Source organism: Aspergillus pseudonomiae (genome assembly GCF_009193645.1).
Source record: "Aspergillus pseudonomiae strain CBS 119388 unplaced genomic scaffold BDV37scaffold_25, whole genome shotgun sequence".
NCBI lineage: Eukaryota > Fungi > Ascomycota > Eurotiomycetes > Eurotiales > Aspergillaceae > Aspergillus > Aspergillus pseudonomiae.
The window spans coordinates 182,234-203,278 of NW_022476017.1; the positions used below are offsets into that span (position 1 = coordinate 182,234).

Genomic DNA, 21,045 nt, shown 5'->3' on the forward strand with positions numbered 1-21,045 from the left:
ACGCGACCAAAATAGACGGGATGAGGTACAAGGAATCGAGTTCCATGATATTGTAGGTTACCAACAGAATGGTTCCAAACGATCTACTGTCTCAGAAAAAATCCGCGATTGTGGTCAGCGGCTGCGAAGCAAATGAGCGTAGAGGGACAGTTCGGCGGTTGCTGATGCGTACCCCACGGAGTAGAAGAGCAGTATCAGCCAACGAATATAATAAAGTTAATGGTATGCAGATGCAGAAAATATGCAATGGCTCAGGGCTGCATCTCCAGGGGTGGTAACGCAGCGAACTCTTTCAGTATTACAGAAGAGTAATACGGAAGGAAATGATGGTGGTGTCAGTTGCGGGAAATTGACGTCGTGAGTGCGGCGCAGGCAGAGGGAACACGAGAAGGTCAAGCCACTAAAGCCACAATGATCCTTGTCAAGAAGGAGTCCAAGACTAGTACTCAGCTAGTACCTCCGTCATCGTGTCTCCGAAAGACAAGCAATGATGACTCGACTCGACTTGAAGTGTCCCCGACAGCTCAATTGGGTAAGCGACGGGTTGTTTGGAGGGGAACTGGACAAGCACCTAACCCTAGTTGTACTAGTGGTAATAGGGTGGAGCCAGGCAAATGCGGGTGAAAAGGAGAATTGACCGACTTGTTCAGACGGACAATCCAATCAGATGGCCTAGATCCTCTGCAATCCTCACGATCAACCGGTATGGTCATGGAGGGAAAAGCACTGCCTGCACGCACCAGCCACAGGTCCCCCGCCAGTGAGAGCGCCTTGTTTGAGCCTTAGGAACCACTCTCGTGCCTCGTTCAAGGTTAGCGTCGAGTCACCCGCCCTTCGGACCCTAAGTTTCTGTATCACTGAAGAAATTCAGAACAACTTTCTTGCACATCATCTGCCAGGCTACCATCCACACTGTGATTTAGTTTCGTATTGTATTGAATTTCATGGTATAACGGATTACTATTTTTTTTATTTTTATTTTTATTTTGATCGTTCACCCTAGTCTTCTTGTGACCAGTGCGGTCATAGCGCAGACCCATCCTGACTACTGTAATAGTTTAGATTGTATGCTTTGGAACATGGATGCCTCCTTCAAGGCTTTAGTATATAATCTTGCTCACCCCCCATGGTTGATGATCCTTTTATCCACTTTTATATCTACACATTCTTCTAGTATAATTCTTGCTGCCTATTCCTGAACAGAATATAAACCCTTCTGTTTCCAAACCACCTCGATCTTCTTTGTCCTCTGCTATCACTCCCATCCAGTCCCACAGCTATACCGTCAAACTCCGTCACAGTGTCTCCCCGAAGGTCTTCTCGTTTCCTCACATTACCTCGACTCTTCCCCATACGAGATACGGTTGTCCATCAGCCAACTCCTGGTAGAAGACGGTCATTGCGACGTTCTTCCACCATGCCTGCCCCAATCGATGTCGTCGATCCCGTCTTGCCCGTGCGCGAGCTCGAGGCTGACGAAGAGTACGTGATGGTCGCCTTTGAGCGCCATGCAAGCCACTGTACTCGATGCGCAGATCCGCTCGGAGCGCGCAAAGAAGACCGCTCTCTCTGTGAGCGTGGACACCAATACGCCGTCGACGTCGCCGACTACCTGTACAGCAAGAACGGAAAGTCGTTTTCGACCCTCGACCGTGAGCGCAACCAGCCTACTCTCGTCAAGATCCCCCGCGACTGCCGCGCTGTCCGCGCATTGCTCCTCGCCATTGAAGATGGCCTGCGCCTGAACCGCAAAGAACAGGGTGCTGTCCAACCCCCTCGGTCACCGTCACCTATCATCACCTACGACCGGAACTACCCCGTTCCTCCTCGTCGATCGACAAGCCCACAACAGCAGCCCGTTTCATACACTGAGATCATTGAGCGCGAGCCCCGTGACGCAATGCGTCGTCGGGTCATTGTCTACTCTTCTCCTCGTAGCTCTCCTAGCCGGAGCTCCCCCAGTCGGAGCTCCCCCAGCCGGGGCTCGCTGTACGAGTCTGATGCAGCGGAGCGCAGACGCTTCAGGGAGTCTTCACGGATCTACAGACCCACTGAATACCACCGTTGAGCGCTCCCGCCTGTTGAGTTTCTGGTTTATCTTACACTCTACTACCTCTACGGACCACTATATAGCCGTGCTGCAGGCAGTGCTATTGGATCTCTGTCGTCTTTGCACACACACGCACGATTCAGCCGGGCAGGGCCCAGCTCATGCGCGAATCCATAACACGCACAATGTGCCCATCCGACCACTGTCTAAACCGGTACGGATGTTCGCGCCGATTGGCGTCTTCAGTGGGGTTTCCCTCGCAAAGAATGGTTTCCTATGTGAACTAGCCATCTTAATTTGAAGACATTACCTCTACACTGTTCGAAAGGACAGCTTTCCAAAAACCCAAAACAAACGGGAAAAATCCGAGAAAGTGAAGAAAAAAAGGTGGTGTTTACAACCAAGTTGCAAGTTTAGTTTGTTGGACTTTTCAGTTGATGTGATTGGAAGAATGTATGCATGCAGGGAGTGAGTCATGAGCTTTTACTTTCTGCGAACTGTAGGCTTTAGCCTATGAGATTGGATGGAGTTTACTAGTTGTACTTCTCCGCACACCCTCAACATTGCATAACATTGATTGGGTGAACCTTTTCCTATGTTTACTATGACTTTATGACTCGATGTATTGATGAAGATTGTGGAGAAAACATCCAAAAAAAAAAGAAAAAAAAAATTTTTTTTTTAACAGAATGACCTTCGTATGTAAACTATACAGTAGACCTATGGTACAGAGTAAGGGATAAACCACGTCTAAACAACATGATTTCATAAGATTTCTACCGATCAGTGAGTGAGTCACTGGTAATTACTAGTAGCAATACATGTATACAAGTTACAACCCCACCTTAATAGCATCTTTTAATGCTGTTCCCTTGTAGTGTATCTCCAACCTAATGCATCCTGCACGTTATGTTAACCAATACTGATCCCAGCAAGTTAAGACCGCCTGTAAATCAAGTGGGCTGTGGCTGTGCAGGACACTGGTTCTATACTTCCAAATGATTCATATAGAATACTGGAAATAAATTAAATTATAACCACTACATCAGGAAGAAAGCCAGAGTATGAATGAATAAGACTAGAATCATAGATTAGGGACAGTGATTACCACAACAACTTTCACATATGGAGCATAAATTGGGTGAGAACTAATCCAACGACAACCTTGATTTGGTGGTAATATTTGTCTTTACATTCTATAGTTTGGAGTTCCAGTGTCATAAGTATTCAAAGAAAATCAGATAGAGGACATATAGATAGGATGGAATTTTGATCGAGCAAGGAGACTGATAACTTGGAACTATACGCATGCTTTTTCATTCGGGGGATAGCCCTATGATGAGTTGAATACTTCTGCAGGTCTAGACCATCTTCCATAACGTGCATTTGCCATCATGATACTTAGTCAGAACACAACAAATGCCCTTGAGTGTTACAAGATCAACGTAGGTTACAACGGTTCTTCTTTGTTTGAACCTACTGCTACTCTGTGTAAAGATGAGAAAGTTCCCGCAAAGCTGACCTACAAAACCCCAGGACCAGGAACGCCGAGGGGTCTTGTATATCTTGAGTCAAGCTTTGATATCTTTCGACTGATTGAGTTTCCAAGGAACAAAACCAGTGGAACGAGCGTCGTCTCCCATTCACTGCATCCGTGGGTAAGTGCAAGGAGAAGATTACCGCCCTACCATGTCAGGAAGTTCCAGACCGTTCCCCTCATTTGGATTAACCTGATTTGTTCCTCTACGTAGAATCTCGTCGGTTGCTGTGCTGAGCTCTTGTTGCTGGTGGAACTCACTTGAGCTCAATTCACCACTAATCTCCAACGCGTTCTATACCAGACTTGCCTGATATTCTATCAACGAAACAGACTCTCCACCTATCTCCTGTCAACACCTCTTACTCTGTTGAAGTCACTATCTAGCGTCCTTCCTCTGTATCTTCTGTCTACAGTGATGCGTTGAAAGCAGTCTTCTCCAGAAGAAAGCCCCAACTCCCCGTTGACCCCGTCTCTCAACATCACCCCCAAGCATACAAAGAACACCCCATCTCACTCCCTAAATATCCTGTATCATCAGAGAAGATGGCAGGCAGATTTGAGCCCGACGAGCTACACAACGAGCTAGACGTCCTGGTGAACTACACCGACATCGAAAGAGATCTCGAAACACGCTTCCGAACATCCTACTCACCCTTCACCCCCACCATCCACCGACCAATCGGCTCAGAGGCAGTCGACCAGTCCTCTCCTATGTCCACAACTTCTTACTTACTCAAGGCTCATCTCCCCACTGCGGCACCCGAGGAAGAGAACCGTGCCCACGGCGAAAACGCACAGTACAGCAGTGAAGAGGAACCGTCACTCAAAGCGTCCATGCTCCAGGAGATTGGGATTATTGAAAAGAAGGAGCAGGTGTCCAGATGGCAAGGAAGCGTCGGCATGGATCGCCCTGTGTCGATGATGACGGGGATGGTCCATGATCGAGAACGTCTGGGGGAGTCCGAGATAGCGACCGAGAAGGCGACTGCGTACAGTGGGTCTGACGATGGGGAGTGGTTAGTTCCTGCATTGAGTTCTCGGGGGCCTGTTTTTTTTCTAACGAGCAGCAAACAGTATCCAACCGACGGGAGAGATTGAGATGACCAACGATCCTGCTACAGAGGAACATGAAGCGTGGTCCAACAACGCGACAGACGAGACGGCAGATGGTGAGAAGCCTGTTTTGTTTAAACGTGAGCGGAAGACCTCGCCAGAGTCTCCTGACGGGTTCATCTTCAAGCGACGTCGTAGCGCTCGCATTGCTGCTTTGCTCACCAAGCCGGAGTAACAACTCTCCTCGTTGATCTGGTGGTACGTGTGGGTTGCTTCCCTGGAATAACTATGGTGCTAAGATAAGTTCTCTAGGTCGGTAGTTGTACATTAGTGTGTGTGTTGGAGGGTGTTGGACACCTGATGACCTTTCTACTTTCTTGCTTTTGAAGATACACGATGCATCTCGACTAATCTCTAATACCGGGCATTGGGTGATGGACGTTAATTTGTATTGCAGACTCTCTTGACGGAGGGAACAATGCAGGGCATAATGGCTGATATGTATTGACATTGACCAGTGGTACTGTTGGCGGGATTCTTCTAGTGTCGATGATCATATTCCTTCTATCATGGCTCTGGGCTGGATCGGCCCATGAATAACAAGAATCTAATTGGGCCATCGCTAGGCTAGCACAATGATGAACAGCAGTAGTTAGGCCACTATGACTTCCACGATAGTGTCAGAAGCTGTCTTTTTCTTCAACGTCCATCCACAGAACTATATTAAACGACGGATGTTGAATGATCAGCACTAAAATGACATGCATTGTCCAAATCAACATCCTAACACCGATTTATTCATATATCAGTGAAAATAAATCAAACACAAAACCTCTGTATTTCAAAGCTGTGGCGGTGCATCCCCAGACCTTGAACAACAATAAACAAAAGTCGCCTGACAATCCCGCAAACCTAACCGCCCACAAAAGCGACCATCATGATATCCATCCACAACAAGAACAACGACGACTACAACAAACCCCCCTCCAACAAAATCAGATAATCTACAAAATATCCCCGACCAGATCGGCGCTCGACAAGGTTTCCCCAAAAACAAGAACACCAATTAGTTCCTAACCCGTAGATCGTCTCGGTTCAACCCTCCCGTTCAGATGTGACCACATGACACGGGCTACCAAAACCCATAACCCCCTCGGATAGGATAGAAAAGGTGCATAAATAACCCCCTCTAGGGAAGCACACGGACACTTAACATGCATGAGAGTAGTTCCCGCCGCGGATTAAGCCGGCACTAAAGCAGCTCGAAGTATGTATATCCGCTAGCACGGCCCACAACGCTTTTCGATGATCGCAACTGATCATGGGACGGTTTTCCATGCCGTTTTGAGTATACACCATGCTGGGGTCACCAGGTATAGGTTGTATGTATCCACACAGGACCCGCCAGTATGGAACACTGACTCATGGGTATGATATTTGAAGGCATGAACACGCGGGCGGAGTACACGTGCTAAGAGTGAGAAGTTAGTTGCGACGAAAGAGCGAAGGAAGTAATAGACGAAATTATAGGAGAATTATGGGTCATATTGAGGAGATGAAGCTTTCATAAGATATATAGATGTACTATGGTCCTTGGTAGGGTAGCCCTGTATCGACGATCGACCCAGTAGGTTATACATATCTAGCATCCCAGCGGAGCCACTAGTGATCTGCAGGTCAGGCGGCTGGAGAATTTTTCATAGAGCCAAATTCTGTTTGAGATAGAGTTAGTCTAAGCAGGTTATTCTTGGATATGGTGATATAGCAAGAGGACTGTATGTATGTACTAGTCACCCGTAATCGCAGTCTTGCAGGGTAACGAATTTTCCGCGTGATTATGATTTGCTGTAAATAATTAACCCTATCCAGACCCCGAAAAAATCAAACGATGAAATAAACAAAAAAGATTATTTAATGTCGCGAAGGCGTAGCAATGGTCCAATAACTTCGAGCAAACACACAGTGAGTACACAGGCTCTGTGGAAATCCCGAGATGGACCTGAACTGAAAGGTCCTTGATTAAGCTCCATCGTCACTTAGCGAGAAGAAACAGATTATTGAGAGTAGTAACAAATAATAAATCAAGGAATCCACCTCCAAGACGTTTTGTAGTCTGGAGAGGTCGCAATGGCAATGCTCCAGAACAATGAAAGCCAAACAAGACCCACATACCCGACTATACCACTTTCAGAGGTCACGTGCAACTATCGCGAATCCAAAGTTCTCCGCCGCATCTCCGATGGTCTCGAATTGTTGAAATCAGGTGCCAAACACCCCAACGTTCCAGTTCCTTTCCACTCGAGCCGCCAAAATGGCCAAGAAAGGTAAGCACATATATATCATTGTCATCACGTCACGGAATTGATGCGCTACCAGCGCACGCCGATAGAAGTTCCTAATTTTGTGCGGAGCTGACAATGGATACAAACAGCCAAGTCTCGTACCGTCGCCGTTCGTCTCATCTCCATGGCCATGACTGGCTTTTACCGGACGATGATCAGACCTCGTACCCATCGTCCCCTGAGCATGCTCAAATATGACCCCGTCGTGAAGAAGAAGGTGCTGTTCCTGGAAGCGACAAAGGGCGGAAGAGCGAGATAAATCATGTTCTCTCGATTCCTTCAAACGATCAACCGCACATACGCAGCTGAGGTACAAGCGATGTCTGCTTTGGTCTCGAGGCAGTGTCGGCCGGCATAGTTACGAGACAACCTTCACTCGGTACCGTCCACCAAGTTGTGCGGTTGTCGCTCGGTCCGTTATTCGAACGATACATCATGTACATTAGACAACATCAGTGCGGATAATACTTGGAACTTTGTTATACTCCGGGATATTGTTGCGCTGTATATCACTTTGGGTTTGCATTCTGGCGTTTAAAGCAGTACAGTCTGGGTCAATCAATGTGTTCAATATACCATTCCTAGGATCCGACCATCTTTGCAACCACCTGTCTACCGAGATCTTTCACCCCTCGCACATTATCTCAAGAAACTCAGTAACGACACCACGTACAACCTATATAGATAATGAAGAAAGATGTCTGGTTTCAAAACAAACTTCACATTTGTCTGTTGAACCGAGCGCTGTAGCGATCACCTACTGAGCTTAGCGCATCTTACTAACCTTGATAACTCGAACACATATTTACCTCTTGTTCTTCTTCCTCCACGTGTTGGCCACCTTTGATTATTGGGGCGGTTGCCATTCATAGAAGAGTGCCGACTGCTACCAGACGCGAGACTTGTAGGACTTGTCTTGCGCTCAAAGCACCTAGAATCAGCTCTTGTCAGGCGTCTTGGTTGAGGTGAGGTTGGGACCCTAGCTCTTTTGATGGCGGAGTCTGGTCTTTCAGCGCTCTCGTGGTCCAAGGTTTTACTACTTGAAGGAGACAAGTAATTCTGATGCGCGAACTGCTCTTGGCTGCGCACTTCAGGCGTCTGCCGGTTCCTACTATAGGTTCTTCGGTGCGTTCGGCCAGGTAGCGGCATTTGCGATGTATCCTTCTGCTCATGGCAGTTTTCAGAGTCCGGAGCCTTACGCTTTTCTCTGCTTCTCGATGGACTGTGCGCTTCAAATGAGACTGTTTTTGGTGTTACCGTGGAGTTTTTCACCTCTTCCGGGATGTGAGGAAGCTGGCTAACTGGCTGGCTAGCACCAGGATGTTGGTCCTTGCTTTCCAATGGAGTGCTTTCTCTCGACTGTACTTTTGTGTCCTCCGTTCTTGTGACATCCTGTTTCTCAGCAGGGCTGGCTGCCACTGGACAGCCCCCATTTGGATACACTCGGTCATCAGGCTTTTCGTTAACAATATTTTCGTCCGTTGTCGAAACTAGCATGGCTGCAAAGTCAATCGGAATTTGGTCGGATATTGAGCATACCGGGGATAGTTGTCGAACGCTTGAGAATGGTACAATGCTGTTCGACTGTTGTGAGTCCGGGATGCATGGTAATTTCACATCAGCCACTCCGACGCTCCTAGCTTTTAGACCCTCATTCACCGGAGAGGAATGTACGCTTCTCTGGAAACTCTGTGTACGATAGATAAACTCTGTAGTTTGGACAACGTCGTTTTCTGAGGGCCCGCAACTTCCCTGGGGCGTTATGGATGTACTTTTGGCATCGTTAGCATCGCGGCAAGTAAAGGTACCCCCATCCGTAGGTTCAGTCCATATAGTAGCATCTGAGCTGTTCTTCCCTCCCACTGGCTGTAGGAGCGCTACCAGCCTGTTCCAAGTTTCAGAGAAGGGTTCCTTTGGTGATATAGTATCCACCTGATCAAGTGATTCTTTAATTTTTTTCACCCAGTGTTCCGAATCTTGCACTCGCCGAAGCAAAGTGTGTATCTCGGATTTCGCCTTCGACTTACCAGCCTCGAGGCTTAACCTGGCTGATGTTTCCACTGAGAGCTCCTTCTGGATTCTTGTGCACTCTTCTTCTTTCGATAGGAGGCTTTTCTGAAGTATGTCAAGTTTGTCTTGTAACAGCTTAGAGGATACACTGCCCTCTTCCTTGGCCACAATGATCTCCCTTTCAAGGCCGACAGATTTTTCGTTAGCTTCATGGAGCTGTCTTTGCATGCATGACATCTGCGTTGCGATCGATGCTTCCTTCTCCCGAAGTCGGTCGACCTCCGCAGTTTGCTCCGCAAGTGAGATTTCTTTCTCCATACAGTTGCTTTCGAGGGCCTTTATCTGTTCATCTTTTGCTAATACCTTCGGGAATCAGTAAAAGCTTTGTGTTGGGAGCAACCATGCGCCCACCAAACATTCTGTTTCATTCTGCTTCTTCATATGTGCTCTTTCACTCTCAACCTTTGTATTGTCAGCGAGTATCCAGGTAATGGCGAACATCGTCACGTACTAGTGCTTTTTGCGCCTCCATTAATTCATTCTGGACTTTTTCAACACTCTTACGCATTTCGCCCTTCTCTCTTAACAATTCATGAATTTGTTGTTCATACTTGACTCTATGTTGATCTCGAGAAATGACGCTGGCTCTATTGAGCTCCTCGCGGATTTTGGACTCTATGGCCTTCACTTCGTCTCGTAGTACGATTGTCTCTGATTCGAACCTGTTTGCGCGGGCTTCTGCTTCCTGGCCCTTCGTAACGGCTTCGAGCAATGACAGCCTCATCTCTTCATTTTCAGTCGCTCTGCTCCTGAGACTTTCGTCGGTAGTTCTCAGCTCATCTGACAATTGTTGTAACCTAAGTTCAAGTTCAGCTCTTTCTTTAATTTCTGCGGCTGTAGGCTCGGTTGTTTCTGTGGTTTGCAACTCAGAGAGTCGGGTTTCAAGATGTTCCAGTTGCTGAGCGAGGCTATTCTCTTTCTTCTGAGCACTTTCCAAGAAAGTACGGAGTTTATCGATGCTTGGTGCACAAGCTTCGAGCCTCTCATATAGGCTGATGCATGTAACTTCATTTGCAGCGAGCCGTTTGAGTAAGGCAGATTCAGTTCCCACATTTTCCCGAACAGACTCGAGCTGCTCTGTTAGAAGCTGTGTCCTATCTCCATTCATCTTAGAGTTTTTGTCGATGACCGCTGTCAACTCTTCCGTGAGGGACTTAATTCTGAAGATGATTAACCATACTTTTCCTCAGATATGTCAAGCCATAAGTAACTTACTGAGATGAACACTCTTGAACAGTCGCGTTACACTGCTCAATGTCCAACCTTTCTTGGGAACGGTTCTCGCCCAAGCACATAAATGATTTCTGAAACTCTTCTCGTATTTGTTTCATGATTGATTGTACAGATGCTTGAGATATATCAACTTGCTTTGTCACGGTTCCAAATCCAGAATCAAGCTTTTTAAGCATTTCGAGCTGGTCAGCCCTGATCAGGCCTATCCTTTTCGCCTGAAGACGTGAGTTGTCTTGTATATACGTCTCTAACAAGGCCGATCTTTTCTTTTCATCGGATAAACGCTCCTGAACAGAGCTTGTCTTTTCCTCTGCGTTCTTCAAAGCTTGCTTCATGGAATTGATAAAAGTTTGTGATTCGACAAGATAACTTTGACTCTTCTCAACACTACTAGAAGCTTGAAACAGCTGCTCCCTTGTATCAGCAATTGTGCCTTTTATTTCCGTTTTGTCCTTATCTAGTGATGCTCTTGTCAGTTTAAGCTGAATTGTTTCCACGCGAAGTGCTTTGTAACCAGAACCCAGCTCGTTAAGGATGTATTTGAACTTTGCTATTTTCACCTTCCAAGCCTCTATTTGAGTTTTGTACGCTCTGGACTCCGAAGCCTTCTGCTGTATCTCATTACTGAGGATGTCGAGTTGGCTTCTCAAGGCGAGATTGTCTTGCATAAGCTGTGAAACATGGACCTCCATTTGTTCTTTCTCACTGGAAGCCACAGCGTCATTGTCTTCTCGGGCTTTCATCTTGGCAAAAAGGAGTTGAACTAGGTCCTCCTCAGACAGGTCTGCTGCATTGCTGTTACCAAGCACAAAGGCGGGCTGTTTTGAGGTGATCTTTTTTCCACTCGTTCGACGATGCTTCGAAACTCTTGACTTGTTATTCGTAGGAGACAGTAAAACACTTCTCTCGTCCTCGTGTGCTAGGCGCTCAGCAATACATGACTTCGTCAACTTTGCCCCGCGCTGTTTGGGTGACTGTGGAAATCTGTCGTTGATCTTGATTTGATCAGTGCCACATATATTCGTAGTGTGTAGGTATCCTCCTGCCTTGCTCTTAAAGAGGGCAATTGATCTTATTGCTGGAATCATATCAGCATAACCAGGCAAGTCTAACTGGCCCACGTACCTTGTGGCTCATTTTCCGGTGATAGAAGTTGACCATTTGTAACGGACGGAAAAAGGGCGGTTCCTTCACATTGTGCTTGACTGTGTTCCGACGGATGAACATTGGAGGTAAGGACATTGTCTATTCTAGCGGCAGGTTCTATTTTACTATCCACAGCCTCTAACTCTTGTGCAGGAGCTCCCGGAGATGAAGAAGAGGCTGTTGTGGTTTGGCGATTCGAGTTGCTTTCCATAGTATTCGACCGAGAAGCAACGTGTCTGAATATTCCCTTTAGCAAAATGAATGCAAGCCAATGAAAAGTTGCCTTACTTTGACTGGTGGTTTTGAATGGTACGATCGGGCTTCCTGGTTCTATTTTGCTCCGTTTGCATGATGTTATTATTGCGAGGTGGGGGAATGGCTGAAGCTTGCTTAACTGGTGGATGAAATGTGAATGTCTTTCCATGCTGTGTAGGTCTGGTAAAAGAGAAGGCCGTCAGGTCGATGCTAGAGCTCTGTGGGCGTTGTACAAGTGATGCCGCAGGTTGGTTCTGGATAGCTGTTCGATTTATATCTGAACCCTGCTCTAGGACTGCTTTAAGATTAGGCGAGACAGGTTCGGTGTTAGATCCAGCCATTTGTAACAGAAGCATCTCTTCATCATCTCCAATATCATTGGGTTCACTGTCTCTTTCTCTCTCGGAAATAGTCAAAGGGTCACCCACTAACGGGTCAGGGCTTTCGTTTCCCATGTTGAGTTAGACGGTACAACATGTCCTACACTCATCAGAGACAATGGTATGTCCAGGAAATAAAATTGATTGACAAAAACGTGGTAGTTTGTTAAAGATGAACCGCTTCCCTAGAGTACAATTGCTGGTAGTATGGATCGAACGGACTGGTGAGACACCTTTTGGGAGTGGAAAAGATAGGGAGTGGATGGAAGTGATTTCGCCATGAGCATCCCAGAAGACAGTTCCCGTGATGAAGGAGTACTTGGATGGGTAGGAATGTCATATTAGGAAGGAGGACAAGCAGCCTGAGAATCATGGCTCTCACGCGTGATAGAAATCCTATCTTGGATACGGCAGCTTCATCAGCGCATCTCCTACTAATACTAACAATTCCTGTCATATCTTTACTATCGTCGAGTATACGTTCGAGGACATTTATCTATAATCACTGGGAGCTTGCTTGCTACACCAACAGTATAATAAGATCTACTCCATATCCTCAGTATTGATTCACTTGCTCTTGAGATTGGACTCTCTATCGATGTTTGGGCTCAGATACACCCTCTAAATTTAGAACTGCTACGATTCAAAGAATCTAAGTTCAGTACATAGGCTTACCACATATAGAATCGATCTAAAAGAGGAGACATGTTGTTCACCTTGATTTACGCACAGACGTGTGTGGCTATACCCCTCCAATTTGACTATAGCGATCATCCGCTATCCAAATGCCGAAACGGTTTCTATGGCAAAACCCAAGCAACAAAGCGTTCGACTGCCACTCAAAACTGATTTGATGGGAGCAATTGAAGTCAGCCTAGAAGAGAGTTTGAAATCACATCTCGCTAAAAGTGAAACTCCGGCACTTCTGCAGTTTCCTCCTCCTGGCGCCTCGGGCGTCTCTCTTATTGGTTGCGGCCTCGATGCTAAGGGCGGTTATCACCAGGATCAACATTAGCATCACACCCCCAGTCGTCTCTTGCGAACATGATTCGCTCCGTGAATCCAAATTTAGGTTCTTCAGCACAGCTGTATAGACCACTTAGTGAGGTAGAATCTGCCTCCTCATCCTTCAAGGACTTGGGACTGTTGCTGGTATCCTATCACAAGGTTGTACCTGTCATACAGCCTTTTACTTCGTATTCATGTAGCGCCCACGATGTTGTGCTTGAGCTCTGCTATATAGACTACTATTGACTTTAACCGTTGTGTCTTCCACCGAACTGTCTTTATACATCTCGTATATATACTTTCAGAACAGGAAAAGCCACTTTCACGTTCATAGATACACTACCAGAACTTGAAGATCTTAACCAATTGTCTTCCCATTTCACTGGGCATCATCGACATGTCCTGGGAAACTGCCTACGCCTGCATTATCATCGCTACTCTTACGGCGCAGTCAAGAGCACAGGGACTAATAACCGACGTCGAAGGAGACGGATATGGATATGAATATGGCACCAAGTCAACCCCCAAGTCAATGTCAGCAGGGATGATCGTGCTATGCGTCATCGCAGGATTAGTGGTTCTCATCGGAAGTCCGTTTGCCCAAGTCTCCCATCGCTCCAACCCGAGCTCTATGCTACTTAGGGCGGTTTACTGACCCCAGTCACTCTACAGTCTGCACGACAACTTTGTTCATCATCGCCAAACGACGCCAATGGGCCATGCGCGAGGTCATTACACGGTCCGCTCGACGAGCCACCCAGGCCATCAAGACCCCCTTGTCAGCCAGGTTCCCGAGATCTCAGGTCCCACGAGGCATGGGCTCGGAAAACTCTACCAGTCGTGTTGAGGAAAGAAGCCAAAAGCTGAAGGTCAACCCAAGACACAACGATATAGAGAAGAACTCTCTGATTACAGAAACGGAAAGAGCTAGAAAAGGGGGAAACGGTCGGACGTGGGGGTCATTGTTCTCCTTTCGTCATCCATGAATGATGTCGGTTCACTCTCTCGTTTACATGTCTGGACTGGCTTGGAGTATGCTTGTTGGTTTATAGCGAATCATGACTTATGTATTTGTCTGGCTTTGGGCGTGCTTGATGCATAGTATCGTGGACTTCTCTTGCGCTGAATGTTTCGAGCTCCTTTACTATTCTTAGATTTCGAGATGCAATCATCGATACCTCCAGTCGAATTGAAAAAGACCCTGAAAAAGCGACGGTCCGATAGTGAACTGAACAAGTTTAGTCATAAATTCAAGAAACCTCCCCATATGAACCTCGCTTGACAAAAACGATCTTCAACGCCGAGTCCCAATACGAACTGACGAGCCAAGACATCGAGCTCAACCCTAACACCCCCATAAATGAAAATACGACCAGCAAAGCCCGCACCACGCGATCCTTCGCCACGAGAAAAGAAGGCCGCACTAGATCCGCTCTACCCCTGACACCTAGGCACAGATCTAAGAAACCCGCAGATCGAAGGTGATTTCCCGAAAGGAGTGACATGCATTAGCCCGAGGCACTTGCTCACGTCGCATAGCTTACTCTACATTTACAACCGCCCCTTCCGCGTCGCCTTTTTTTTTTTCAATTTCCACAAGTCGCCACCTCAATCTACTACGTACTCTCGCGAAGGGTTTTTCCGCACGAGGAGATTATTTTCTCGTACCCACAACAATCCACTTCAATGCAACCTCTCCCAGCTGGCGCAATGCACAGCACACGATTATGCGTTCTGGTACTCGCTTAATCGCCACTTCATCTCGTTTATAGATTATTCAGTGAAATGGTGATCAACATCGACAACGGCGTACCAATCTTTGTCCCCAACAACAGTCCAATTGAAGACTAGACGTGCTGTGTCAAGCATAGCAAAGCAACATGCCATTGACCAAGGAACTGTAGTACAGGGCCAGAGATCCTTCAAAATCGAATATAGAACAAGATCTCACTTAAGCACGGTCAGCTCCCGACGTAGAATCAGCAATCCAGGTACCTGAGACAAGCCTAAGAAGCGGCTGGTCCAAGTGGGCAGAATAAAATTAATAAGAAAAAAAAAAAAAAAGTGAGCCAAAAATGGAAAAAGAGAAAAAGTGTAATCTGTTCGAGATCCATATAATGTGGAGTTTTCCCGTCTGGATATGAACGCTGATTGTGTCAAGTGGCCGCAAATTTAAGTCTTTGGGTCGTTAATATGCCCTGCCGCTGTCACGACCAAATCATGCAACTTCGATAGGTTACCCTGAGTCAGAGAAGCCGATACGGGCATATTTCCAGGTGTCCATGAAGCGTTGCTCGTGCATATCCCCGAGTCAGAGCCGGCTTTGAATCGTGGAAGCAGGGATCGAGCGGAACGCATACCCGAACCTTCACGGATCGAATTTGCGCAGAGATCTATCTAGATTGGTGTTTCGTGTGTATGACTCGCATTTCTTCTGTACGAGCTAGGCCCAGCAGAAAGAAACAAAAGAAAATAAACCCTTCAAAACAAGGGTCAACCCTAAAAAAACAACTCGTGTCCCCAGTTCCATACCCACCTTACCAACCCAGGATATCCCAAAACTCGGATGGACCCAACAAATCCTTCTCGAAAAGCCACTTACTGTTGAGCCTAAATTTCGGGAACCAAGATAGAGGCTGACACGGACCCAAGTAAGCTAATAAAGGAACCAAAAGAATAATAGCGGAATTCTAGACCAGGCGATCCGGTTCCATGGAACCCTCGTTTCAGATATATCCCGTCGAAACGCGGCATACCATTCAGCGCTGCTACGGCTCTCGCCTCAGATTCAACGGATATCGGAACCTCCTGCAATCTCCGTTAGAAACTCAATTTCAGTATAAAGGGTATATACATGACCACGCCAGATTCTACCCGTGCTGTTCGAATAACTTCACGTTTTAGCGACTATCCGGGATTTGCATGAAGAGCTGGCCTCTCAACAACTTCCATCTCAACCCAGCAATGGTCCAGCAGACACCATCCACCATAACATCATCATCATCATCATCATCATCATCATCATCATCATCCAGCAAAAGTACATACAAAGACCAACAACACAAGATGTCCAGCAGACCGGATTCATTCCGAGCTTCCCGCTCCATGAGCTATCCAACCGACAAGCGAACAAAAACCAATCTGCACATCCTAGTGGCCGAAGACGATCCCACAAATAGCACCATCCTGCGCAAGAGACTAGAAATGTCTGGACATACGGTCTATCTAACGAGGGATGGGAAAGAGTGTGCATCCGTGTTTCGAGAAAAGGCAAATTGTTTCGATGCGGTGTTGATGGACTTACAAGTGAGTAACTTCTTCCCTCCCATAGACGAGAGGTTCAACCGGGCTAATGCGTGAGTAAACAGATGCCAGTAGTTGACGGCTTGACCGCAACGAAGATGATTCGGGAAAGTGAACAATCCTCTGCCAGGGGCGAGGCACTTCAAAAGCGTGTACCGATATTAGTTGTTTCTTCGTCCTCAAAGGAGAAAGATCGACAAATATACATCGACACTGGATTCGATGGGTGGATTATGAAGCCGGTTGGTTTGCATCGGATTGGCGATCTGTTGGATGGGGTCTACGAAAACGAACGTCGCAGCAATTATATCTACAGGCCCGGGATGTGGGATGAAGGTGGCTGGTTTGAAGGATGATTGACCGAACGGGGAGCTTGATGCTACTGTTTGGTTATCCCGGGGGCATTGATTGACTCCTGGGATTATTGTCATGCCGTTACGATGAATGCTACTGTATAATATACACCGTCTGAACACATTATATCCTGTTCATGAGCACAATAACTATTTATATAACTCAAAGACCCTATAAACAACCTCCTAATCCTTTGTTACAGTAAGAATAGAATATCAACATGTATATACAACAGGAAGACCGAGAAAATCATGTGGGTGTCCCATGGGCAAAATGAAATACAACCGTAGCCCACCACGCAGAAGTATGCAACGCGAACCGAGGTCAAAAATAGAAAAAAGGGGAAATCTAGAAACATACAATGAAACAAAAAAAACTCGACTAATAGAATTCCGGTAAGTCTCCGAAACTCGGAATGTCATCACCACACTTGAAATCTGGAGCGTAAGCCTTCTTCGGCATATAACCATTCTTCCAAGCCGTTTTATAACTCCACTGGGCAGCGGACTCGGTGTGCCAGGTCCAATAAAACCAGCCCTGGGCTGTTCCAAAAGCAGACATTTGCGCTTCGGCATATGTTTGAAGGAACTTCTTATAGCCGTCTGAGTAATCGGCGGGAGGGGCATTGGCCGAGGCACAGCTGCAGGTTGGGCCTGTGTCAGCGGTGGGACAATAGACAGTTGAGTCGTCTCTAGCAAAAGTGCCTTCCCAGCGGGTACCGCGGCCGACGTTGTTGAGGTATTCGGCACAGTCGGTGTCAGCTTGGGACCATTCACCACAGATGGTTGGACCCCAGCTATTTATATCGTAATTAGTAGCTGACTGGACATGGTCGTGAATTGGGAGTTATGGGGGTTTAAAGTTGAACGTACCCTGCATCTGTGGTGTTGATCTCTTTGATCATGTTATACCAGTCATTACAGACGAGCTTGACCCGGTCTGTGTGATTGAGGACAAGTTGTCCCGTGTTGAAGATGGTGTACTGGTGAGTGTCCAAGAACATCCGGTCCGGGCGGTCCTTCAGCATTTTCTTCCATTTGCTCAAGTTCAAGAAGCCATCGTGGACGGTGACATAGGCTGAAATACCGTTCTTCTGCACCAGCTTGGTGGCATCGGTCGTCCAATTTAATACGTCCTCAATCGGTAACGAAAGCATGAGTGGTTCATTGACGAGGCCGTAAATTGTGACAACATTCTTGTAGCGGGGTTGCGCGAAGAACTGCGAGATTTGGTTGTGGAAATCCAGAGAGCGCTGTCTGTTCAGTTGGCCGTTTGTGCCATTCAACCAGCCGATGATTCCCTCGCGGCCGCTATGGTTCCAGCCATTTTGGCTACCCGGGATGCCATGCGGGTCCAGGTTAACGCGGAGTCCGTACTTTCGGCAGTATTCAATGGCTCGCAAGAGATACCTCCATGAGATTTTTGCGACATAGGGATCATCGTCATACGTCGTCACCGCCCAGTAAGAGAACTGGATGCGAACATGATCCAGTCCTGCATCCCTCATGTCTGCGAAATCCTGTTCTGAAATGAAGTCGGCGTAATGCTTTTCGATCTTCGAGGCAGCGGACGATCCGAGCTTTTTGCACAATGTATACTCGTCGATAATACCGTCCTTGCTGGAGTAGCTTTCAAAGAGTGAAGGGACAATAAAGGGCTCAATTGACAGCCATCCCCCAAGATTCACACCGCGAATTGGTTGCGATCCATACGGGAAGGATTCGTTCAAAGGGGGCACGTTGTCGTTGGGACTTGTTGAGTCGTCCCACGTGGAGTTTAGCCCCATGATAGGAAGGCCACCGACCGTCTCGTTGGTAAAGGTCAAGTTAAAGTCTCTAGTGTCGTACCATGTCCAAGGGTCCAGCATTGATCCTCGAGCATATTCCTAGGCATACTAGTTAGCAAAGAGCCATAGATTGGCATGGAAATAGACATACCGGAATGCTGTCGTGACTTAGGCCATCCAAGCTTGAGGTGTATGGCGAGTCGCTGTTATCGACGGAGGAGCTTGAGCCTGAGTCATTATCATCGTGGCCATGTTTCTTAGACACGACGACAGCAACTGGGATAACAATAGCAAGCATGAGAATCAAAACACCTATGACAATCCACCATTTCTTCCGTTTCCAGAATGGTGGATGTGCATCGGAACCCTCCATACTTCCATCCCAATTACCCTCCTTCCCCCATCTAGCCTCCATTGCTGGACCACCACCTCCGCGATGCCGAACCTCCATTTTTGGATGTCTACCCTCTTCCAGATAAGCACCGGACACGATTCTGCCTTTCGACTGCCCGCGAGGCGTCTCCTCCGGGAATGGGGCAAGAGTCTGCGGTTCATCGCCAACAACAGGACGCTTGCGCTGGCGTCTGCTCTTCGTCCGATGCTGTTCTTCTGCCTGAGATCTTTCCCGTTGGTCTTCCTCATCATAATGGGAGCGGAGTTTGGCCAACGCATCAGCACTCAACAGATGAGATCCACTATTCGTAGAGTCACTGCTCTTATGCTTCATTGCTGCTGCGCCGCGTGTCCTTTCCCTTCGCCTCTGCCTTCGCGCCTCTCTATCCAAATCGCGAGGTCGTTCCCCTTGGCCGTCCCGACTGCGGTGCCTCCGGTCCTTTGCACCCCGTGTAGGACTACCACCGTCACCATAGATTCTGTGTCTTCTGTATTCCTCCCTATCGCGATTCCTGTCTCTCTTGCTCGGCGACGCAATTGGCGAACCTCGTGCCCTAGACCTCTCTCTCCGTCTTCCCTCCACATCATGCGATCTTAGAGGCACCGCAGGATCCTCCGTAGCAACATCATATTCATTCAAATCGTCATCATAGTCTGGAGATTCATGGCTTCGTATATCATGCTTGTAGTCGTCACGCCTATATCGTCTTCGTTCACGGGGATGGTAATCGAAATCGTCATCGTCATCATCATCATCATCATAAACCTCGCGATAACGTCGTCTGCTCGGATCCCGCTCGCCGCGATAGCGGTCCCGACTGCGCGAGTGACTCGGCATGCAATTCTAACTTTACCCGGAATGCGTCAATCGCGCGATCAGCAAATTCGACAATGCGAATGCCGGACGCCCCACTCGTTTACCGTCAAACAAACCCGAGAGCGTCATGAAAATTCGTGCCGCAAAAGGAATGGGAAGATAGGGGTGTGTGGAATAGTTAAATCAAGGAATGAGAGGAATTAAAATCATCGTTAAGAAATCGCACAGAAGAGGTGGACTCGGGGCAAGAATTGCCAATTATACATATGCGACTAGGGAAGCGCGACTCTATAGCCCAGACTTTAGTTAGTTGCCCGCGCTAGGTCCAAGTTTCTAATGTGCCTCTCTTATCGCAGTAAACAAAACTTGGCGACTCGGGAGCGCGTCGCTACCTACTATCGAAGCGAAAAACGTGGGCCCTTGGCCCGCTTATTATAATATGTAGAGCCAGGTAAGTAATGCTTGGTTCATTTCAGCATGGTTGTTTCAGTCTGGAAGCTGCATATTACCATGTAGTATGTTATTGTTCGGAAGATTTTCCGATCGCGAGGGATGGTTTATTTATGGATCCGACGGCCTGAGAAACCAACCCCTTGGCGCTGGTGGAGAAGAAAAGTTGCGGAGCAACAAAGCGGTGAATTTCAGATTAATAACTGCGAGATCAACCTGTACTCCGTAGTAAGGAGCAGAGGATTGTGGTTGCCTGGTTTCTTGGGTTCCATTTGATTAGTGGAGAAGAGTGACATTGAAGGTTGAACCAGTTACCAAGGAAAGGCAGTTGATCACGAGCTCTCATACATGGACCCTGTTCCCTATATGTATATCAATGTTTATTCACATTCAAACAGAAATATAATAGTAACATATAAACAAATCATTAATTACAAATGAACTGTAATCATCCAATCCAATTGAGATCCTGGCGGAAACAGGAGAAAGTTATAAGAAAAAAAGAGAAGAAAAATATCTATGCAAACCCCCTTCCAATCTTTCAACCACTATGCACAGCATAACCACTGCCAATCCATGACCATCAGGAGGGGTATGTAAACGCCATCTAAGCAATCAAAAGCACACAAGACAGGAAACAAAATGCACATCCACAATAGTCGACATGCAGAATAGAAGTAAAGTCTCGCTGGTCAACTTAGTAATGATTATGATAATAAACTGGTCATATATGCACTTCCATCTGTACAACTCCGCACCCAGACCAACACAAACAGGGGAGAACGAAGATCGAGAATAGGTCTGCTCTTTGCCAAACCCACGAGAATAAAGGAATTGAGGGAAATTAAAGAAGTTATATTTCTCT

General features: G+C 47.1%; 7 protein-coding genes across 7 annotated transcripts; 5 read left to right on the forward strand and 2 right to left on the reverse strand.

Annotated features, from left to right (window-relative positions):
* The first annotated feature begins 1,073 nt into the window (after positions 1–1,073).
* BDV37DRAFT_245881 (uncharacterized protein) lies at positions 1,074–2,722 on the forward strand. Its single transcript, XM_032081695.1, has one exon. The coding sequence runs from the start codon at positions 1,418–1,420 to the stop codon at positions 2,066–2,068; it is 651 nt and encodes a 216-aa protein (XP_031942477.1). The 5' UTR covers positions 1,074–1,417; the 3' UTR covers positions 2,069–2,722.
* Positions 2,723–4,133: 1,411 nt separating this feature from the next.
* On the forward strand, positions 4,134–4,878 carry BDV37DRAFT_282113 (uncharacterized protein; the record flags this gene model as incomplete). The annotated part of the gene is made up of 2 exons (XM_032086968.1): positions 4,134–4,606; positions 4,665–4,878. 2 exons carry the CDS (start codon positions 4,134–4,136, stop codon positions 4,876–4,878), a joined length of 687 nt encoding a protein of 228 aa, XP_031942478.1.
* A 2,076-nt stretch (positions 4,879–6,954) lies between these two features.
* BDV37DRAFT_282114 (mitochondrial 54S ribosomal protein bL33m) lies at positions 6,955–7,244 on the forward strand (the record flags this gene model as incomplete). The annotated part of the gene is made up of 2 exons (XM_032086969.1): positions 6,955–6,967; positions 7,075–7,244. The coding sequence occupies 2 exons, from the start codon at positions 6,955–6,957 to the stop codon at positions 7,242–7,244; spliced, it is 183 nt and encodes a 60-aa protein (XP_031942479.1).
* Positions 7,245–7,661: 417 nt separating this feature from the next.
* BDV37DRAFT_293313 (uncharacterized protein) lies at positions 7,662–12,144 on the reverse strand (the record flags this gene model as incomplete). Its single annotated transcript, XM_032089380.1, has 6 exons — positions 7,662–7,729; positions 7,795–9,358; positions 9,507–10,215; positions 10,271–11,153; positions 11,414–11,670; positions 11,723–12,144. 6 exons carry the CDS (start codon positions 12,142–12,144, stop codon positions 7,662–7,664), a joined length of 3,903 nt encoding a protein of 1,300 aa, XP_031942480.1.
* A 1,330-nt stretch (positions 12,145–13,474) lies between these two features.
* On the forward strand, positions 13,475–14,063 carry BDV37DRAFT_282116 (uncharacterized protein; the record flags this gene model as incomplete). Its single annotated transcript, XM_032086970.1, has 2 exons — positions 13,475–13,667; positions 13,750–14,063. 2 exons carry the CDS (start codon positions 13,475–13,477, stop codon positions 14,061–14,063), a joined length of 507 nt encoding a protein of 168 aa, XP_031942481.1.
* Positions 14,064–16,143: 2,080 nt separating this feature from the next.
* On the forward strand, positions 16,144–16,736 carry BDV37DRAFT_270887 (response regulator; the record flags this gene model as incomplete). Its single annotated transcript, XM_032084633.1, has 2 exons — positions 16,144–16,383; positions 16,446–16,736. The coding sequence occupies 2 exons, from the start codon at positions 16,144–16,146 to the stop codon at positions 16,734–16,736; spliced, it is 531 nt and encodes a 176-aa protein (XP_031942482.1).
* A 130-nt stretch (positions 16,737–16,866) lies between these two features.
* Positions 16,867–20,465, reverse strand: exg2 (putative exo-beta-1,3-glucanase). Its single transcript, XM_032081696.1, has 4 exons — positions 20,127–20,465; positions 18,672–20,018; positions 17,607–18,619; positions 16,867–17,530 (listed from the first exon to the last, which is right to left on the reverse strand). The coding sequence occupies exons 2-4, from the start codon at positions 19,749–19,751 to the stop codon at positions 17,116–17,118; spliced, it is 2,508 nt and encodes an 835-aa protein (XP_031942483.1). The 5' UTR covers positions 19,752–20,018; positions 20,127–20,465; the 3' UTR covers positions 16,867–17,115.
* Positions 20,466–21,045: the final 580 nt, after the last annotated feature.

Excerpts from the sequence above, each read along its gene's own strand:
- BDV37DRAFT_245881 (XM_032081695.1), top strand. The coding sequence starts at position 1,418 with ATGCCTGCCCCAATCGATGTCGTCGATCCCGTCTTGCCCGTGCGCGAG.
- exg2 (XM_032081696.1), bottom strand. The coding sequence starts at position 19,751 with ATGCCGAGTCACTCGCGCAGTCGGGACCGCTATCGCGGCGAGCGGGAT. Across the intron at positions 18,620-18,671 it reads TAAGTCACGACAGCATTCCG|GAATATGCTCGAGGATCAAT; the intron begins GTATGTCTATTT and ends TAGTATGCCTAG. Across the intron at positions 17,531-17,606 it reads ATCAACACCACAGATGCAGG|CTGGGGTCCAACCATCTGTG; the intron begins GTACGTTCAACT and ends CGATATAAATAG.